Consider the following 20,743-nt stretch of genomic DNA (forward strand, 5'->3'; position numbering starts at 1 on the left):
CTTTTCATGTGCTGTATATTTATACCTGCTTACTGTATTTTCCACTCCATGCATCTGATGAAGTGGGTTAAAGCTTATGCCCAAATAAATTTGTTAATCTCTAAGGTGCCACAAGGACTCCTCGTTGTTTTTACTGATACAGATTAACACGGCTACCCCTCAAAAACATCAGTGGTTGTCAAACCTCTTGTTAAAGGCAGCAGCACGCATGTTGCAGGAGTCAGACTTTGTCTAGGACTAGTCTTGTAACTACAGTGAAGTCTTGTTTATATTCCAGCCTTCACTACAAATACAGGAACAAGTGGATTCCAATTTAAGACCTTGGAATAGACAGTTTTGATAAATCCATTGCTAGCAGTGGACATCATGGCCAGGAAAGGCTCCATCTCTCCGTGAGCCAAACAATTCTGTACAGTTAGATGGTCTACAAAACTATTTCAGCCATTTATTCCCCCCACTAAGAAGGGTGTTATTACAGAATAAGCTAGTGAGGGCAGACCATCATTAAGTACCTATATCAAACTTACTTTTTCATCTTACACTTCTATCGTGGTTGGCTGAGCAGTCCAGGGAGACTTATTTGCTTTGGGGTTTAACTGACCAGGCTGGAATTTAAGGAAGAAAGATGATGCTAGTTTGATTTCTTGATATGGTGATAAAGTAGTGTTCTAAAGTCAGATGGGCTTGCCCAATCTTTGCATGATTCATAAGGCTGTTATTAATCTGACCCCTCTGTGATGGGATGAAAGGATTTCAGCCAATCAGTGTGGAAAGGAGTGTGCATTACCTATGTCTGCACCATACTGGCTGACAGCTTTGTTTCATTCTTTTCCCCACTGCAACCTCTAAAGCTCCACTCCCCTCTCCCTCAGAGTTTCCTTGACAAGCCTACACCTCATGAGCGGTGGGTATAATAGGCCTCCCCGGCGCGGCCACGGCCACCAGACCCCTGGTTGCGGGGTTTGGTGGTGAAGTTTTTGCTTTATTATGCCCCATGCAGGTTCCGGTGTGGCTGAGGAGGCAGTATGTGCTATTCAGCTTCCTGGGTTCATCAGTAATCTCTCTGGACTCTAGGGAGATTACTGATGAACCCAGGAAGCTGAGTAGCAAATACTGCCTCCTCAGCTGCCCCTGAACCTGCATGGGGCATATCAAAAGCGTCTTTGAAGAGAGACGCTTTTCCTCCAGGCCGCTTGGGTCTGGAGAGGGGAGGAGAGGCGCAGCTGCAGCTAGCCCGGGGCTCCTCTGGCCAAGGGTGTGTGTGTGTGTGCTTGGGGCTTCTCTGGGCAGGGGTTTGTGGCTCTGGCTGCGGGGGTGAGGGGGGTCTCAGCGCTCCAGCTGCAGGCGGAAGGGGTGGAGCCAGGGACTAACTTCCCCAAAGGGGGACTCCACCTGCTGCCTATGCTACACCTTCAGTTCTAAGTGGGCTCTCCCCAAGCTCCAGATTCCGAGGGCTCACTCCCCTCAATCCAGTCTGTGCTTACCCCACCCCTCAGGCCTGCTTCCTACAAACCCCTGTTCTCCAATTACCACACACCCCAAGTGACTCTGTTTTGCAGAGCCATGGAAGGTATTTCAATAAATAAGTAGCAGCTTCCAGTACCGCTGCAAAGTAATCAATGACAGGTACCACTTACATCCCACTGAATAACTCCATAGTGCACGTGCTTAACTAAAAGGAAACAAAGCTAACTTAAGAATCATTGTTCTGAACTCCTGACCATCCCAGAGGAACACATTACTCTGCATAATGTAGCTTTAGCTAGGGGGAGAAAAAAAAGTCAGTTTGCATGAGGAACCCCTTTTGTACTGAAAGATCGCAGCAGAGCTGTGTAAACTGAGAGGGTCCTGGGAGCTGGTTTGGAGGGGGCTAGACAACTCCTGCCATGAAAAAGAAGAATGCCAGTCAAGAGATGGGATTGAGAAATAGAGGGGAAGCATCCAAATACAAATGTGTGCTACAAATCATTACCAGGCACTTTAATGGGGTTACTGAGGGTACATGGGAACTGGGTCATTACAAATATCAGAGATGGAAACAGACTTAAAGAAGGGCAAGAAAAGGGGGGAAAGTGGAGGGGAAGGAGAATGTGCAAGAAAACTCCTCTTCCAATACAGTGATTCTTTACTGTTCATTAGGCTTCAAAGCAGACCAGGAGCTCCAGAACTCCTCTGTGTTGACAGCTGTAGCAGGACTGAAGGGCAACTGTCCAGAAAGATTTTTCCTAGTGTTAGTTTTATAATTTGTGATTTAGAATTAGCTCTGGGCAAGTATGGAAACAGTCTGTGGAAAGCAGAGGCTATATCCTTTTCCCTTAGTATTTCACACTTCATAAACAAACGAAACCCAAATTTTTGGGGTAGGTAGTTCCCCATCCCTGTTCCAAGAGTGGCAGCCAAACAGATTTAAAAACACCAGAACAGTCACAAGTCAATGACAATGAGCTATCACTCCAAGTAGTATTTCTGTTGTCAGTGTACACTAATATCACTTCCAGTATTACTCATTAGAATAATAGACTGATTACTTGTACAAACCTGCAGTGTAGGGGTTCAAAGTAATTACTAACTAATCTCCTAGTCAAATTATGAAGCAAACATATCAGATGCTTGGGATCTGAATCTTCTTAACAGCACACATGATGGGGGGGGGGGGGGGGAAATCCACCAGAGCACTAACAAAAATATACAGATTAACAATTCCAGAAGAATGATGCTTAGATTATATTCCATCTTTAACAGCTCTATCCTGGTTTATGGGGACAGTATATAGCGTACAGGACCAAACAGCCCTTTGCACAAAGATACTGAAGAGTCACCAACATCTTCTGAAAGATTCTGAAGACTCTTCTTCTAACAGAAACAATTCCATCTATTAGTGGCAATGACAAAGAGCGACTTCATGTGAAGAATGTCCAACTTGGGCCAATTAAGTCATTAAACAAAACTAGATTTTTACAAGTCTCCCTAGTAATAAAATTCAGGGAAATAAACAGTGACCCACCTGCTGCTGTACATAAGCTACTTAAGTGTAATTGTTTCTAAAAAGAACTTTTTTCAAAAGTTATCCCATTGAGGAGTCAAGTGTCTCTAATCTGGAAGTAGCCCAAAGAACATTTAGAGCCATCAGTCCCAGACACCATCATTAACCAGCAGCCAAAATTACAAAACGCTGCATTCTATCAATTAAACAAAAAAAACCCCCAACAACACAGAGCAGAGGAACCTGTTCATCTACTACCTGCCTCACTTGCATAGAGGTTACTGATTTGGGGAATCAACAGCAAGCTTTACCAAACACATCCAAATTCTAAGACTTTCCTTCAACAGTGTTGGACAAGAGCTCCCAACCTCATTAGGCAAGAAGCAGTAAAGAAGAGTCCTTGGGGGGGGGGGGAAAAAAAAAAAAAAAAAAAAGCTTGAGAAGATGAGTAAAAGTTTGACAGAGTCCTCACATCCGGCCGGCGGTGTGCAAGTCTCTCTCCCCCAGACACAGTGTTTGTTCAGTGCTCCCTGCAGACTGGATGTGACCTGGAACAGGTGGAGGAGTCTCACCTCTGACCTACGTGGTTCCTGTTCGCCTCCACATTTAAGGCCAAGTTATGTAGGAAGAGAAGGATCTGCCACCACACTTGATTTCTGTTCTGCTGATGCTGTAAAGGAGAATGATTGAAACAAGGTTATTTATATTTTACAATTGTAACATACCACTTATCTTTTCCAATAAAAACTCAGTTACTTTTCAAGAGCAGACACTTTAATCCCATCAGCACGACAAGAGGTAGGGGGTGGGGAGAATGATAAGTTCTCCAGAAATAATTATAGCTCTAACATTAAAAAAAAAAAAAAAAAAGCAGACCCTTATGCATTGTGCACAAGAGGATTAAACCTTTTTCTGCTTGCAGGATTTTGCAGAGTTTAGCCAAGTGCTGTTTTTAATCAGATTGGCTTCTGAGCCTCTCAAAAGCCCCAGCTGCATGAACAAACAACTTGCTCAAAAAAAGTTACCCCCCTTCTTCACCCCAAAAGTGAAAAAAAAAAAGTAACTGGTGATCCATCTGTAAGTGATTTGACACCGTGAAGGTCAAAGGGTTAATCTTCAATTTAAACCACACTGCTGAGGCAGCAAAACTCTGATTTCATCCAGTACAAGAAAACACTCGTGCGCACACACACTCCCCCATTCCCTCCCCCCATCACATTTTCCTTCCCAGCATCTCCAAGATAATACTGCCCTTTTTATAGCTACTTTTGACAGTAAGCCATAAATAATCAGCCTTGGAGCCCTTTCCTACTGACTGGAGCCAATTAAACCTTAAGCAAGAACATACTTACCCAAAAAAAAAAAAAAAGAGAAAAGAGAAAAGAAAAAGAAACAAAGAAAGAAAAAAGCAAGAGGTTATTTCAGGTCCCACTGTCAAGTAATGAAGTTTGGAAGTTAAGTTTCAGGGGGACATCAGACCACATAATGCTGCTTTTGGGAAGGAATGCTGTCCCCTCTTTTGTTATATGTAATCACCTCTGTGAAAGTGTTCTCCATTATGCCCCCTTTCCCCCCCCCCCCGCCTTCTTGTTCTTTAATGGCATCTCATACAAACAGGTGGGTTTCTCTTTACACTGCACAATCTGGGATACTGTTTCACATCCCTAACCAACCCTCAATTAAAAAGCCAGTTCTTGTTTTCTCATCCAGAATTCCCTATTTGTTAAGCCAGGCTAGTGACCATTTAAAAAAAAAAAACCTCCCCAGCAGACAAGGAATAGAAGGTTGGTTTACAGCGACTTCACGTTAGCACATGAGAGCATTACAGAGCACGGAAGCACGCTATATGAACAAGGTGTTTCAATTTAGATTAGTCCAACAGGGCAGACCCACATTATCATGAGCTGGAAAAAGAGAACACCTTAACTGTAGTTTGCATACTAGAATTGTTTCAAGAGAAATACCCAAAACATTCCAATAAACTCTTTATATTGTGCTCATGCTTTCCGGAGACTAGAACTACAGAAAAGGTGCAACATGAACCTCAAATGCACTCAAATTAGGCCTTGGAAAGGATATACGCTGTATTCACTAACCTAACAGCAGTTCGTTCAATATTTTATTCTTCTCCACAAGACTTAAATGTGTCCCCAGATTTAGGAGGGTTTACACTGTTCTAATTACAATGCACCAATGTCTTTCTGTTCAGAGCATGGCCCACGACAGCCATTTGGGAGCCTGACATCATTTGTTCCAAACAGCGCCAGGTTTAATACCCACAAGCAACCTGTCCCAGAGGTAGTTACATTCATAGGTGAGAACAACCATTCCCACCATGCAACTCTTGACAATACTATCCTCTAGGGTTGGGTTAGTGTCATAATGAACCCCTAAAATGCTCCTAAGGAGGCAGATGCTTTTGGTTTCCCTCTATTCTTATAACCAGCCTTGAAAGACTTTTTGTCAGAGACGTTGGAGATCTCTCACTCTCTTCCTTCCCCTATCCCAAGCCACATTTCAGAACCTACTCTGACGTGCATGTGCAACCAAGACTCCTGACAGTGTATCCAGAAAACATGGTTTTCACCAACTCTGCTATACATTTGCATGGGTGCAAATGGTTAGCGTACATATGAAACCAAATACCAGACACTGCTGCCTTATTTGAGGTAGGAGGTTGCCTTGAGTTTTGTTTGAGTTTCTTATGCAATATATTATGTTTCTAAATGTTTATCTTCACACTTTCCCAAAGCTCAATAGGCAAACTTCAAAATGTGTTTGTGCTTTATGATGATGGACAAAGGAAATCTGGAATTATTTCCTCCCACCAAAAAATGGCTTTTTCTACTTACTTTTTTATACTTCAGAATTTCAGACCTTTTCTACCTTGAAAGACTCACTGGACAGCTGGAGAGCTAGTGGAATCTGACATCACAAGTACTAAAGTGAAACCTGATTGAGCAAGGAAGTTATTTTATCCAGACTCTGTTCTGTATTTGTTTTAATTGATACCCGTTTGAGTTAAACACTTGGAAAAAGCCATCTTTGTGCAAAACAAAGGTGGGGAGGAAAAATCGGAGTAGGTAATGTGCAAAAAAACCTGTATTAAATTAACAACAAAAAACCTCTTAAGCCTTCTTTATATGTCAAAGCAGCAAAAAAGGGCACAGACTTAGTTCCTGCACTCCCCCTCTTCCCTTATTTTGCTGGTCACCTTTAGTACCACTGCCAGCTACCTCCTGCTTCTCCCTCTAATAAAATAAAATAAAATAAAAAATAAATAAATAATGCCACCAAGCTTTTCATCAGCAGATCTCGGTGTGTTATGAAGGTTGGTATCATTATTCCCAATTCACACATGGGGAAATTAAGGTACAGAGAGGTGAAGTGACTTGCCCAAGGTCACCCAGCATGCCAGCAGCAAAGCTAGGAATAGAACCCAGGTCTTTAGAGTCCCCATGCTCTAGACCTCACTGCCTCTTTATATTTTCCTATTTAGTCAGATTCAAGAGCAGCACTTCTTCAGTGACAGGACGTATGTCAGATAAAAATCAATGGTACCATTTTAATGTGAGACAAGAGACATGGAGGGAAGATGGCAGATGATCTCAGCAGTAAGGATGGAAAAGCCAGTTCAGAAAAAGAACTTACCCAAACCTGAGTAGGACCTTCTTGGAAGTTTCATTAAGTAAGTTCAAATAACATGCCTCTGCCAGGACTGGGAGCAAAATACTCAAATATCACAAGAGAGGATTTTTTCCAAGGCACTGCTTGCCTGCCAGAAAGGACCAGAAATATCAGGAGAGCCAGTTCATGAGATTTCCAGTTGGATTTCTCAGACACAAGAGGCTCGGTCAAGTATCAAAGTCACACAGCCTTGAGATTTACCCATCACTACCTCGTGGTGCAGATTTATATTCTTCCCAAGGCTGATTCTAGCCCACAATATCCCTGCCAAAAGTAATTCATTTCGTAACCTTACTCTGGGAGAAAATATTAGGGAAATATAAATTGCTAATGACTCTAGAAGGGAACTAGCCTGTGACTAAAGCAGACTAGAGTAAGTCAGCAAGTGACACACAAAGTTTGAGGCACATGAAACAGCTTCCTGTTGTAGCTGCAGCCTTTTAAGGAGGATATCCTTACGGGACTCTCTGTCCAAGCTGTTACCATGGATGTTTCAGTAAGTCACAAGAAAGGTAATTTTACAAGAAAAATGTGCTATACCGCAACAGTCAGCTAACAAACCTAAATTCCATTCCCAGAACCGTGCTCGTATCAGCCAGGATGCCTCTACATAAACAAGTTAATAAAGAACATAAGAGCCATGATGGGAGGGAGGAAGTGTGCCAAAAATGGAATAGGGACAAGAATTGGCAACAGATGTTTTCGATAATCGATATTCCTACTGGGTGTTGCACAGTGTGTACAATAAGTGATAGGTGTCTCTCTCTCATATATAAATAAATCTGTCACCAACCAATCAGCATCCCAGTTCTTGTGTCAAACCACTTTTATTCATACTCTGCCTTTGGATACAAGTCTGTGGCTCAAGATGATTTCAGGAGCTGTGATACACAGTTAAAGATAAAATGGGTCACTATGGCTGCAGCTCTCAAAATCACAGGTAGCAGCTGATTGCTTGAAGAAGAGGTTTGTTTTTTTCATGCTAGAGGAGCAGCTGTGGATTCCCTCCATACAAAACAAACTGTCACACACATACATTTCTATATAGAGTGTGTATATATTCACGGTACTATTGATGGTACCTTTTGTATAAGACAATGTACCTTTGTTCACAGCATGTGTGTCAGTCGCGCTCTGCTTTGCTTCACAATTCTTACCCCATGTGGTTCTTCAAGGACCAAATTCTGTTCCCAACACAGTCAGTGGCCAAACTTTTGTTGAAGTCAGTGGGACCAAGATTTAGCTGTAAGTGGCAACATTGTTAAACAGGAACATCAGTGGATGTGTGTCTAGGGGTATTAAACAGTCTCTTTTTAACTACTAATACAAATCTTGGCAAAGAGTTGCTACTTCTTGCAAAGAAACAAAAAACACTTGCAACCAAGAAGCAGTTGTTGACTCACTGTTGAAAGCTACATTTAATTCCAGGTGGCTAGAGGCACATTTGTGCTACTACAAAACAGATTTGAGTTTAGTAAGACTGGGAAGTCACGTTCCCCAAGGCAACAGACATGGATGATGTCCCAGCTGGAAAAGGAAGTGAGGGGAGGGGACAAAGGAAGTCACACTACAACCTCATGGGTTCCTAATGATTAGAGAATAATACACCTGCAAAAAAGTAAAAATAGTGGGAGAGAGAGAAAATGGACTGATTTAGAAGGAGCTCCATTCTCTTGCTGCCACACTCAGAATAGGATTGTGTTGTGATAATTGCAAATTTACTTGTAATTTTTACTGCCTGCAAATTTACTCTAATTATGAGCTCAACTGTAACAAGTATGTGACAGTTCATAAGATGTCACAATAACCTATAATAATAAATGTTGATGGGAAAAGGTATGAAAAAGAGACAGGAAGACAATCTAAACCAAAAGGGCTACTAATCTAACTTAAGGATTGTGTTAAAATCACCCTTGGGAAACAAGAAAATGTGCATCCAGAAATTAATAAGCCAAAACTGGCATGTCAGATATGAGGCCTAACTGGTGGACAAAATAATGAGGGGATGGGCTATTTCACCCATCGCTCCTTTTTTGTTCCTTAAAGAAAGACACTTTGTGGGAGAAATAAGGAAGAACAGATAAAGGCTACAGGAGTGAGCATCATCATGGCTGCCACTCCCACCACACCCAGGCCTTCGTCACCCTGATCCTGAGAAATATCCTGACCAGACCAAGCCAGAGAAGAACCCAGAGGACATCACCACCTCTACCAGCTCCAGCTGAATCCCAGCCACCACCTGGGATACACTGGGATTGGACTTTAGCAGCAGGCTGGAGCTGTTGTAGTTGCTATCTCAACTCGCTACTTCTCTTCCCCCCCTCCCCCCGGGGCAGTTATTACCATCTTAGATACCATTTAAAACAGTGGTTCTCAACCTGTGGTACCCCAACTGCTGGGGGGGTCTGCAGACTATGTCTAAGTAGCCTGCAAAAAAGACAGAATGAAAAGTGACAACAGAATTCAACTATACATACAGACAATAGGTTTCCAAAGGGGTCCACACCTCCATTCAAAATTTCCAAAGGGGTCGGCAAATAAAAAAAGGTTGAGAACCACTGATCTAAGACGGTCAGGGTTTTTCCTTCTAAAAACTCTCTCCAGTTAACAGTGGGGGGGAAAGGGAGGTTGTTAAAATAAAGCCTTATTTAATTTCAGATGCTTCAACTGTTTTCCCTTCTTTTCTTTATCTTTAGTAAAAGGTTAAAAAAGATTTTTAATGGTGTTTGCGCCATGGTACTAAGCAGGCTGAGGTCTCTGTGTACCAAGCCCCGACCTTGTTCAACACTGTTTAACGTTGGACAGTGACTGGGTCATGTTAACACATTTGGGCCACTTACTCCATCTAAATTAATACAATATTTCTGAAAGGAAGGCAAGATAGATCCTTCCTATCAAGGACATCATGGCACCATCATGCAGAAATTAAATTTGTGGAAGAGGGAGAAGTAGTCACAAGCACTATCTGGTTCTTATGATGCACAAATTAGAAGCCAGTTAGTAAACATCTAGAGAAAGCCACTAAACATTTGGGGGTTCAGAATGCAGAGATGGAGGAGACACATGGAAACGAGTTGAAGAGACCCCCAGCTGCAGGAGCAGTGGAAGGAATAACACCGACGCTCACCACAAAGGGGATGCCAGGAGTGGCAAGTAACTACCTTTATTAAAAACACACATTCTCCGGCTTGGGGGAAGGTTTGGCAGGTGAATCATTTCTCGAAGTTTTTCTAACTCAGAACAACCACCACCATTTACTTGTGCCTTCCTCTTTGAGCTGAGCTTACAGGAAGTGGAAGCTGACAAACACCATGGCAACAACCAATTGACTTTCAACCTGGAAAGGGCAACTGCTGGCCAGTACTTTCCCAGGCCACAGTGCTTCCTATCCTGTGCAACCTGGCAAGGTTATTTAGTTGTGTTTTCTATTCGGGGTGGAGGGAGAATAAAGGCTCCTCAAGACTCATGGGATCTTTCCATCTGCTGCTGCTTTATGCCCATAGCCCTCGAGACCCTAAGTCACAGCCACCATTTATATGGACTGGGACAGGATTCCTTTACAATTTACTCTAAATCAGTTGCAGGGGTCCAAAACGCCAACCCCTCCCTAACCTCCTTCCCTGACCAGAAGTGCCAGCTAAGGACTGACACTCCCACCTCATCCTCCCCAAATTGAACCCTAGGAGATGTGGGAAAACTTCTCTTCTCTGATGAAGTGTCCCAATCTAGCATGTGGGGTGCTGCCTGCCCAATCTGCCTTTGCTCTCCACATCAGCAGAGCACTCCCACCTGAGAATTTCAGTCAAAGTGGAGGCAGATTTTCTAATTTGCCTAGTACTAAACTTACTAAAAGATTGGAAAAAAATCTTTAATTGATTTGGGGGTGAAAAACTAAGCCTCCCATTTGGAGACATGGTGCTGGTTGTCAGGAGAAGTTTGGCTTAACCCATACCTTGAAGATTAGCTACTAGAGCCCTGTTTTCTAGGTTTACCTTGTTCATAATCCATTCTACTGCATATGCATCAGGGTCCTCCTGGCCTTTGTTTTATACAGATCCCTTCCTCACAAAGGGTGAAGTTACAAAGGAGTTTCTTTATCTGATGAAGGCACTGGGTAGAGGGGGCAGGACTAGTCTCCCTATTTCTAGATATTGACATTAAGTAGAAGAGGAGGTAAAAGTAAACCTTTCAGATCTACTGCAAGAAAATACCCGAGGAGACTGAAATGGAACTTTGAACAGAGCAACACCCCCCCACTCCACTGGAAACACAAAGGCAAGCAATCAGGTGCAGCACTGGAGCCTGTGGGTAGTTCAGCTTCTTGTCAGCAGTTCTGATGACTCAGAGGCTAAATATAGAGAGTGATATAAACAGAGCTGGCCGCAGAGCAAACACTGCTGAACTGACCCATCTCTCACGCATAGGCTCTGAACCGGGAAGTTGCAAGCCCTCCTGTGAGGGGAGGCTGTTGGCTCCAGAGCCTTGTCATTGTGCAGCCAGAGGTGCAGCTCCCTTTCATCACAGGGTTGCATTACATCACACGGCCTAATCAGGGTGAATAAAAGCAGCCCTGCTGCTTTAAAGGGACAGCATACAGCAGAGTAAAGAAAATGTTTGTTTGTAAATAAACCAAGTTCCCTTTGCCAGTGACCAGAGTAGTTACTAAAAGATCATAAAGAGTTCATAGGATATTCTTCAGTAGCAAGGAGGAATTTACAGTTTGAGTTTCCCACTTTCTTGTCTCTCCACCAGAGAGTTTCACTGACACGCAAATGTGCTCGCACAAATCCCCCCCCCCCATTAATAATCAACCCAAGCATCCCCCCCAATCCCTAGAGAGATCTCAGTGGGATCTAGCAGTCAGAGCAAGGGACTGGACACAGAGCTCTTGGGTCCTATTCAGTGGTCTGCTCCTCTGTCATTCTGCCACCTTGGGCAAGTCACAACCTCTGTTTCTTAGTTTCCCCATGTGTAAAATGGGATATTACTACTTTTAGAGTAAGAAATAACTACAGTATCTCAGATGCCACAGTGTGGTAATAGCTGAAAAGTGCTGAGTTACTAGTGACCATTGTCCTCAAAGGGACTCTTAAAGGGATGCACTGCAGTTTATAAAGTGCCTTGGGGTCCTCCTATGGTAGCACAAAAAGTGTTGCAAGTTATTTATCACAAAACAAGGCTGTAGGCAAAGCGAGTACAATTCATCCCACATCATTTGAGGTGTCCTGCACTGGTTATAGAATCATAGAAATGTAGGGCTGGAAGGGACCTTGAGAGGTCATCGCCTCCTGCACTGAGGCAGGACCAAGTAAATCTTCTAGACCATCCCTGAGAGGTGTTTGTTCAACCTGTTCTTAAAAAGCTCCAGTGAAGGGGATTCTACAACTTCCCTTGGAAGCCTGTTCCAGATCTTAACTACCCTTATAGTTAGACAGATTTTCCTAATATGTAATCTAAATCTCCCTTGCAGCAGATTAAACTCATTTCTCCTTGTCCTACCTTCAGCAGACATGGAAAACAATTGATCACATCCTCTTTGTAATAGTCCTTAAGTCTCCATATATGTTATCGAGTTCCTGCTCAGTCTTCTTTTCTCAAGACTAAATATGCCAGGGTTTTTTTTTAGCCTTTCCTCATGGGTCAGGCTCTTTAAACCTTTTCTGTTTTTTTTTTTTTTTTTTTTTGCTCTCCTCTGGACTCTCTCCAATTTTTCCACATCTTTCCTAAAGTGTGGCACCCAGAATTGGACATAGTTCTCCAGCAGAGGCCTCACCAGTGCTGAGTAGAGCAGATTTACCACCTGTGTCTTACATATGACACTGCTAATACACCCCAGAATAATTAGCCTTTTTCACAACTGCATCACATAGTTGACTCATTCAGTTTATCCATTATAACCCCCAGATCCTTTTCAGCAGTACTACCAACTAGCCAGTTGATTTAAGACCAATTCCCTCATTTGTCAAGGTCATTTTTTAATTCTAATCCTATCCTCCAAAGTGTATGCAACCAGCTTTGTGTCATCTGCACATTTTATAAGCACACTCTCCGCTCCATTATCCAAGTCGTTAATGAAAATATTTTCTAGTCCCAGACTCAGGACTGACCCTTGCAGAACTCTACTAGATATGCCATTTCAGTCTGACAGCAAACTATTGATAACTACTCAGAGTATGGTCTATCAACCTGTTATACACCCACCTTATAGTAATTTAATCTAGACTGCATTTCCCTAGTTTGCTTATGAGAATGTCATGTATGACTGTGTCAAAAGCCTTACTAAAAATCAAGATTTATCATGTCTACTGCTCCCTCCATCCATTAGGTCAGTAACTCTGTCAAAGAAAGAAATTAGATTGCTTTAGGATAATTTGGTCTTGCCAAATCCCTGTTGGCTATTCCTTATAAACGTATTATCCTCCAGGTGCTTAGAAGTTGATTATTTAATAATTTGTCCCAGTACCTTTCCAGGCATCAAATTAAGCTGACTGCTCTATAAATCCCCAGGTCCTCTTTGGTCCCCTATTTAAAAGATAGGTACTATGTTTATCCCTCTCCAGTCCTCTGGGACTTCACCCATCCTCCATGAATTCCCAAAGATAACAACTAGCGTTCTGAGATTGTTTCAGCTATTTCCTTAAGTAACCTATGGTGAATTTTATCAGGGTCTGCCAACTTCAATACATTAGCTTATTTAACCTGTTATCCCTATTTTGGCTTGCATTCCTTCCCCCTTGTTGTTAATATTGTATTGAGTATCTGGTCACCATTAACCTTTTTAGTAAAGATTGAGGCAAAAGAGATATTAAACATCTCAGCCTTCCTGATGTCATCAATTAACAACTTTCCTTCCTCACCAAGTAGAGGACCTACCCTTTCCTTCATCTTTTTCTTTCTCCTAATGTATTTAAAGGCAATAAGAAAGAGGTTCTTAAGGGCATGTCTACACTTACCTCTGGAGTGATCGATCCAGCGGGGGTCGATTTATCGTGTCTAGTGAAGACGTGATAAATCGACCGCCGAGCATTCTGTCAACTCCTGTACTCCACCGGAGCGAGAAGCGTAGGTGGAGTCGACAGGGGAGTGGCAGCAGTCGACCTACCACAGTGAAGACACCGCAGTAAGTAGCTCTAAGTACGTCAACTTCAGCTATGCTATTTTCGTAGCTGAAGTTGCATAACTTAGACCGATCTTATCTTGCCCCCTCCCCCCCCCCAGTGTAGACTAGGCCTTAATGTCCCTTGCTAAGTGTAACTCATTTTGTGTCTTAACCTTTCTGATTTTGTCCCTACATGCTTGTGCTATTCTTTTGTACTCCTCCTTAGCACTTCTTCCATGTTTTCACTTTTTGGAAACATTAAAGATCTCCTGATGGAGCCATGTTGGCCTCTTTCTCTTCTTCCTATCTTTCCTTTGCATCAGAATAGTTGGCAGCTGTGCATTTAATATTGTCTCCTTGAGAAACTGCCAGCTCTCCAGAACTCCTTTATCCCTTAGATTTTCTTTCCATGGGACTTTACTTAAAAGTTCTTTGAGTTCATTAAAGTCTGCTTTTTTCAAGTCTATTGTCCTAATTCTGCAGCTCGCACGCCTGCCTTTTTTTAGAATCATAAACTCTATCATTTCATGATCACGTTACTCAAACTGCCTTCCTGCTTCAGATTTGTAACCAATTCCTCTCAGCTGGTCAGAATCAACTCGAAAATGGCTGTTCCCTGGTTACTTCCTCCACTTTCTGAAATTAATCCCACATCATTTGAGGTGTCCTGCACTATTATTTCATTGAATCCTTTACTGTGGGGGAAGCACTATATATTTAGGCTGCAATCCCATTGCTATTCCAGAGTTCCCCAGGACACCCCCTTAGATTCTTTTTATCCCAAGCTAAACCTTTGCTGCAGTTACTTATGTAGAACTCTCAATTTTCCCACAGCTAGGCCTTTTCTTACCCTCCACTCACTGCTTCATTGGTAATTAGAACAGAGCAGGAAACAGTTTTCCCATCCTAAGAGATTTCTGAGATGTCTAAAATTTCCCCCATCCCAAATCAAGACAAAGTCAAAGTCTCCAATGTTTGCAAAACAAAACAACCCCCCCCCCCAAAAAAACAGATCAAAATATTTTGAAGGATTTTGATAACATTAAAAAAATTAATTTCAAGCTTTTTTATACTATATATTATATTTCTAAAAAAAGTAGTTTTGAACCAAAAATGGACCTTTTCATTTTGAAAGTGTTAAAATAGAATGTTTTGAGAATTTGGTAACTTTTGAAAAAAATTCCCAAAATGGGAAATTTGTTTAAAATGATCCAGAACAGTTTCAGTTTTGACATATTAGGATTTTTGATTTAAAATGTTTAGTTAAAAAAAAAAATCACTAGAAACGGGAGCAACTGTGATGCAGAAAGGGATGGATAAATCTTGGACAATGTACTGTGCCGACAGCCTAAACTGGAGGGTCTTAGACCACAGATTCCCTAATGGATGGATGATCCAAAATGTTTCAAGGGAGGCTTCAGCTGATGAATTTGTATAAGAAAAAACATATGCGAAACATGACAAGTTTCACTTTCAAGTGGAAAGTTTTCAGGAGGAAGAATTTATTTTGCTGTTTTTAATTTTACTGGAATGGGCTCATTTCCAGAGACCTGCCCACAACCAGTGTGGATCTAGTCCTAAACATTTCATACACAGGGCCAATGCTCAGGCCAGTCACCCTTTTCTTCCTCACAATTACATCAAGACAATTTGCTAAAGTACATGGGGAATTTCCACATAGGGTAGCAATAAATTTCTATTGCTAGGTCCCATTGTTTTCTGAACATGGTCAGCACACCTAAATCAACTGTGGGATTTCCGATGTGTTTGAAGGGGGCTTTGTTGTTGGTTGTAATGTACTTATTTACCCATGATAGCTCAGCTCGGATTCAGCATCTGGTTCTCATTGAGGTTCTGCTTTTTTTAACCCAATCTTCCAGCTGACTTGATTGGAGCACAAAGAGGTCAAGAAACTTTTCTGAGGACATGTAGCAAGTCAGTGGCTCCACTTGGATTAAAGCCCAGAACTGTCCTGGGCTACTAGGTCTTTATTCTTAAAGAGACAATTTTACCTTCTGTGACATGATCTTACAGTTGTGCACAGTAGCCAATGTTGGATTTAAGGGATGAGGGAGGAATGGAATAAAATTGGCCCCCACAAAATTGCAGCCTGTTCAGTAAGTGCCTTTCCAGTGGGAAATTGCTGAAGTGTTCCATTGAGTTATCGCAGCAAGTAAAACTCAGGTTTAAGTGACTTAGGTGCTCACACATGTGCTGCACAGCATATATGCATGCACCCAACCTACCAATCACAGCAACATCCCAAATTTCCCATTTATGTCCAATCTACCTCCAGTAAACTAGAGGAGAGTTCTCCAACGTCTCTCCCGCACACAGAAAGTTGTGTTTTAGCTCCACCTCCTGGCTTCTTGATACATGATGGGGGTCTTGGGGGGCAAGAGGGGAGATTACCAGAAGGTATTGAGCCTTAAACAGATGGAGGGCACTATGGGCACGCAAGAGTGAGGAGAGAACTAAAGGTCCCTTGTGCATAGTTTGAAAAGGGCCCTGCAGAACCATGGACTGACCATAGCAATTCTAAGTAGCAGAACCTGCATGTGGAAATATTTTCTATAGTAGCCCACATTTCATAAGCACTTTGAAGAGTAAAACTATGAAGTGCTCCATAAGATTACATCATTGTTCTAACTCTGTACTGGGGATGAAGATGCAATTATTTTATTTAAATATATCACTGCATCAAATTAAGGCATAAAAAGCCTGAATATGCCAAACAGCTAACAGGACAAGCAACTCCAGTACTGGACGTTTTTCCTACATACTAGTGCAGCAACTGGCACCTATTTTGCCAGCTCAGGATCCACCAGACACTCATATCTGTTGGAGGAACGTCCCATTGGCCGCTAGTCCTATTTTTTGTTCCAGGTGTTCAGGAGGTGTAGTGGTGTCTATGACTATGATATTCTAAATGTTTCCTGTTATAACCCTGGAATCGTGGTCTGTGACCAAGACTCTGAGTTGTTGAAACGGGGCACCCAGTTTTGGGGTTAGTTTCACAGCAAAATAGCTTTACAGACAAATGGCAGCTCAGGTTTCCTATTCTCAAAGATTGCCCCTTCCGCTGCCCCAAAGGACAAACCACAGCCCATCATAAGCCAATTCATGTGTCTCTAGGCACTGACTGCCCTTTAAACAGCAGGCACAGAAGAACACAGGACTGTTTTTGTGGATTGTGCCAACAGACAAAGGAAGTCCTCCACGTAGGGTCAGTAGGGAAGAGAATGCATTGGCACAGATAGGACACTAAAACTCTATGTGGTCCAAGGCACAGCTCCACATTAACACAAGGGCTCAGTACTACCCCCCACCCAAGAAAAGAATCCCTGAGCATTTCTTAATGCCAATACCTGTCCCAGTGTCAAGTCCTGCAGAACCACTGGCTGAGATTTTTCACACCTGTTTTTGGTTTTGTTTTTTAAATGGTTGAACAGCTCCCCCTCCTTTTCAACTGACTGTCCTTCCAGTTCAAACAAAGACACAGGAGCTCCTCCTTGGCTGGCTGCAGGAGCTGGTAGTGCAGGCGGATGCTTTTGTTTAGTAACTCTCCCACATGCTTGGCTGACACGCGATTCAATTCTATTCTCCTGGCTCAGTCAGTCCCCAGGCCTGTCCTGCACTGCAGTCAGTCGCATGGCTCTCTCAGTGCCATAGCAGCACACACTTCTTGCCTGGGGGAGAGGGAACAGGCCAAGATTTTCTATTGGTGTTTTTTTTTTTTATTTGTTTTGAGGGGGGCATTCTTGGACGCATTTCCCTGACAAAGACATTGGATAGCTACACTCCCCAGATGGAAAGGGTCAAGTTACAACCAGTTCCACTGCTTCCCTTCAGGACTCCTGACAGCAAAGATTGTTAATCTTCCCTTTGCTGTAAGAAGCTAGCTACAGTGAGACAGGGACAGCTAGCAAGAGAGTGCCATTTAGAAAGGGGGCGGTAGGGTGACCAGATGTCCCGATTTTATAGGGACAATCCCGCTATTTGGGGCTTTTTCTTATATAGGCTCCTATTACCCCCCACCCTCTGTCCTGATTTTTCAGACTTGCTGTCTGGTCACCCTAGGGGGCGGGGAAGAGAATAAACAAACAAGTCACAAAAATAATTCGTGATATGGTATTTCTAATGTCAGAATGACATCCCACAGTTCAGATAGCCAACTTTCACATTTCTTCAGTTGATCTTTCTAGAACATTCCCTTAAAAATTCTGCTATTGGGTCATGAGAAGAAAACTTTGGGACCCTTCATCTCCATAAGTTAAGTGCACCCAAACTTTGCCCAACCGAGGGCCATCCCAGCAACTCTCCAGGAACTAAGTTCCTCACCTAACTTGAGTAAGACGAAAGCAGCACCCATCTTTAAATGACTCCAGAGGGCGAATGCTTCTCTCACCCCAGTGAAGCCCACAGGAGGGCATCAGCAGCTACAGGTCCCAGCATGTAGCACTCCTTGATCCGAGTGGAAGTCTGCTCAAATCATGAAGAGGTACTGCATGTTAGAGCCTGTGCACTCTGCTAGCTACCTCCACATCAAAGAGGAGGGCAGCGCTGGGCTGCACTTTGGATATGCCAATTCTAAACCCTGGGTGATCAGGGACTTCTATTTCTCTTCTCCTCAGAGAAGGAAGGCAGGGCGGAATGGTGTCATACAGTTGCCTTTTGCTGAGTGGAAGTTAGCTAAAATATGACAGACACCGATTAGGATTGGCTCACGATGGAGAACCTAGCCACAACAGAGTGGTGCAAGTGTGTATTCAGCATAGACAGTGACTACACAAAGATGTGAGATGAAGGAGGATCAGCTGAGCCGGAGGCTGCTGGATGCCATACCTGGATAACCAAATCCCCTTCTCCCCCCAGAAAGAGCGCCTACCCTCTGTATGTGGAGCCTGTGGAACTGGTCTGCAATGCACTGTAACTTCCGTGCAATCTGAACCTCAGTACGTGCTTCCCGTTGACCTTCCCGAGGCTCCTCTTGGAGGTGCGGATTCAATGCAAAGCCAACTGGGGGGACATGTAAACGGTACCCAGCATTCCCTGCAAGACATTAGAGATGAGAAGACTCAATGGCTCAGTCTCCCAGCGTAAAGCCTTGTTCCCCTTCTCACATCTGAAGGAAAACCTGTGTAATTGCAAACTTCTGACTCAGGCTAAAGTCCAGTTTCTGCAGCCTAAACAATGACTAATCACGCTAAGTATTCAGTAAAACATTCACTCAGAGTTTTAAGTAGATTTACATTGATCCAGCAGAGTGTATTATGTTCCTCCCATAACCGAGTGACCTGAAAGAAAGAAACCACATTGAGATAGGGAAAGCTCTCACACATGGATCAGGCTTGTTTATAGTTCAGTCAACGTTGGGATTTTATCTGGAATGACAGTCTTACACTTATGCAGTACCTATGTCCTTCCTATGTCTGTCAATAATCTCCTGGCATAACCCTTGCTGCAGCTTCCAAGTCAGGCTTCACTCACAACTGCCTAGCATTTAGGACCAAGTTTCACCTTGGGGTACACATGCACGGCTCTTCATTATAACAGGTGCCACATGTGAGAATCCAAAGGCAGAATTTGACTCAAAGTTAGGGGGGGGGGGCGGTTGCCTTTTTTTTTTTTTTTTTTTAAACCTGAAAAGTAAGTGGGGAATGATTCATGTCTCCAATTCAGCTTTAATAGAAATTCAGGCCAATTACCACTTTACCACTGAAAAACTGGTTGTTCACGTTATTTATCTGACAACTTTTTTATCAGCAAAGAGCCCAACAAAAGATCCACAACATTTGAACCTCTGTGTTTACCGTCTCTGCACTGACAATACTCATGCAGTCCCATCCACATGAGAAAATTCACCTGGGCGGCCTGGAGAAAGGGAAGGTTTAACTCTTTGCAGGCAAATCAGCAGCATGTGCACTGGGGTGAGGGAAGCACTCGATCACCCTCTGAAGCCTGCGGGAGGGTCTCCGTCAAGTGCTGCTGTAAGTGTCTAGCAATAACTTCAGCTGCCCTATAATGGAGTTGGGGGGAAAAGGAGCTGGTGTTTAAAGGATGGCAGAAGCAGTGAACAAAGGGACAGCTCCTGCAGTGAGTAGGCAAGGGTGAGAAGCAGAGAGACCTGTCTTTCTTCGAGGTGCAGCAGAATAGCAGCAGAATAAGTAACCCTCTCTTGTCCAGTGGGGGGTTGGGGGGGAAAGAGCGGAAGCACTAGAGGGGCAGTTTTCCCTTCTGCAAAGCTAGTGATGCTGGAGTGCTCTTACCATAGAAGAGTCTCTGGGGCTCTTCAGTGACTCCACATGGCAACATGACATCCTGAGTGGAAGAGGATGGACTGAGTGTTTGGGTTGCCTTGTCTTGCTGCTCAGCATGCCTGATACCTGGACCACAGCAGTGTGTGAGTGGGAACAGTTGAAACCTCCCCAGGAGACAGCTGTAGGATTGGTTCTGTGTGAAAATGCCAGGAGGGGTCATCTCACCAGGCTGACCTGTGAGTCCAAAGTCAGAGTGAAACACGTCATCGTCCAGCCCATCCAGGCTGGAATAGTCCTCTTCCAGGTAGCTGGGGGGATCCATTGCTCCTGCAACAAATGAACTCTTGAGAAAATGGCTAAGATACAACCAGAGTGCAGTCCAGAATAACTCCCCCTCCAATTCCATTCAGGAACACACAGTTCTCCCTACTTCCCCAAGCTCTTTCCTCCTAAAACCAGTCTACATGGCCTGAAAAGATCAGAAATAAGCTTATGATTAAGGCCTTGTGGTCAAGTTCTGCAGCCCTTGAACAGACAGCTCTGCAAGCTAAAAAGGCTCCACCTATGGTTCGAAGTCTTAAAGACCGCCCCCCCCCCCCCATAAAAGAATAGTCATGGCGAGACAGAGGGACATTGTTTTAAAAAGCAAATCCAACCTGCATAGCCACCCCCCACACACATATTTTTGGGAATCTTTATATTTGCCTTCTGATT

The 20,743-nt window shown here is 43.3% G+C and overlaps 1 protein-coding gene across 1 annotated transcript; it reads right to left on the reverse strand.

Annotated features, from left to right (window-relative positions):
• Positions 1–3,551: 3,551 nt before the first annotated feature.
• BMF (Bcl2 modifying factor) lies at positions 3,552–20,351 on the reverse strand. Its single transcript, XM_065404250.1, has 3 exons — positions 20,039–20,351; positions 18,658–18,821; positions 3,552–3,653 (listed from the first exon to the last, which is right to left on the reverse strand). Exons 1-3 carry the CDS (start codon positions 20,349–20,351, stop codon positions 3,552–3,554), a joined length of 579 nt encoding a protein of 192 aa, XP_065260322.1.
• Between the last annotated feature and the right edge of the window lie 392 nt (positions 20,352–20,743).

The sequence above is a fragment of the Emys orbicularis genome, chromosome 4 (assembly GCF_028017835.1).
Source record: "Emys orbicularis isolate rEmyOrb1 chromosome 4, rEmyOrb1.hap1, whole genome shotgun sequence".
Taxonomy (NCBI): Eukaryota; Metazoa; Chordata; order Testudines; family Emydidae; genus Emys; species Emys orbicularis.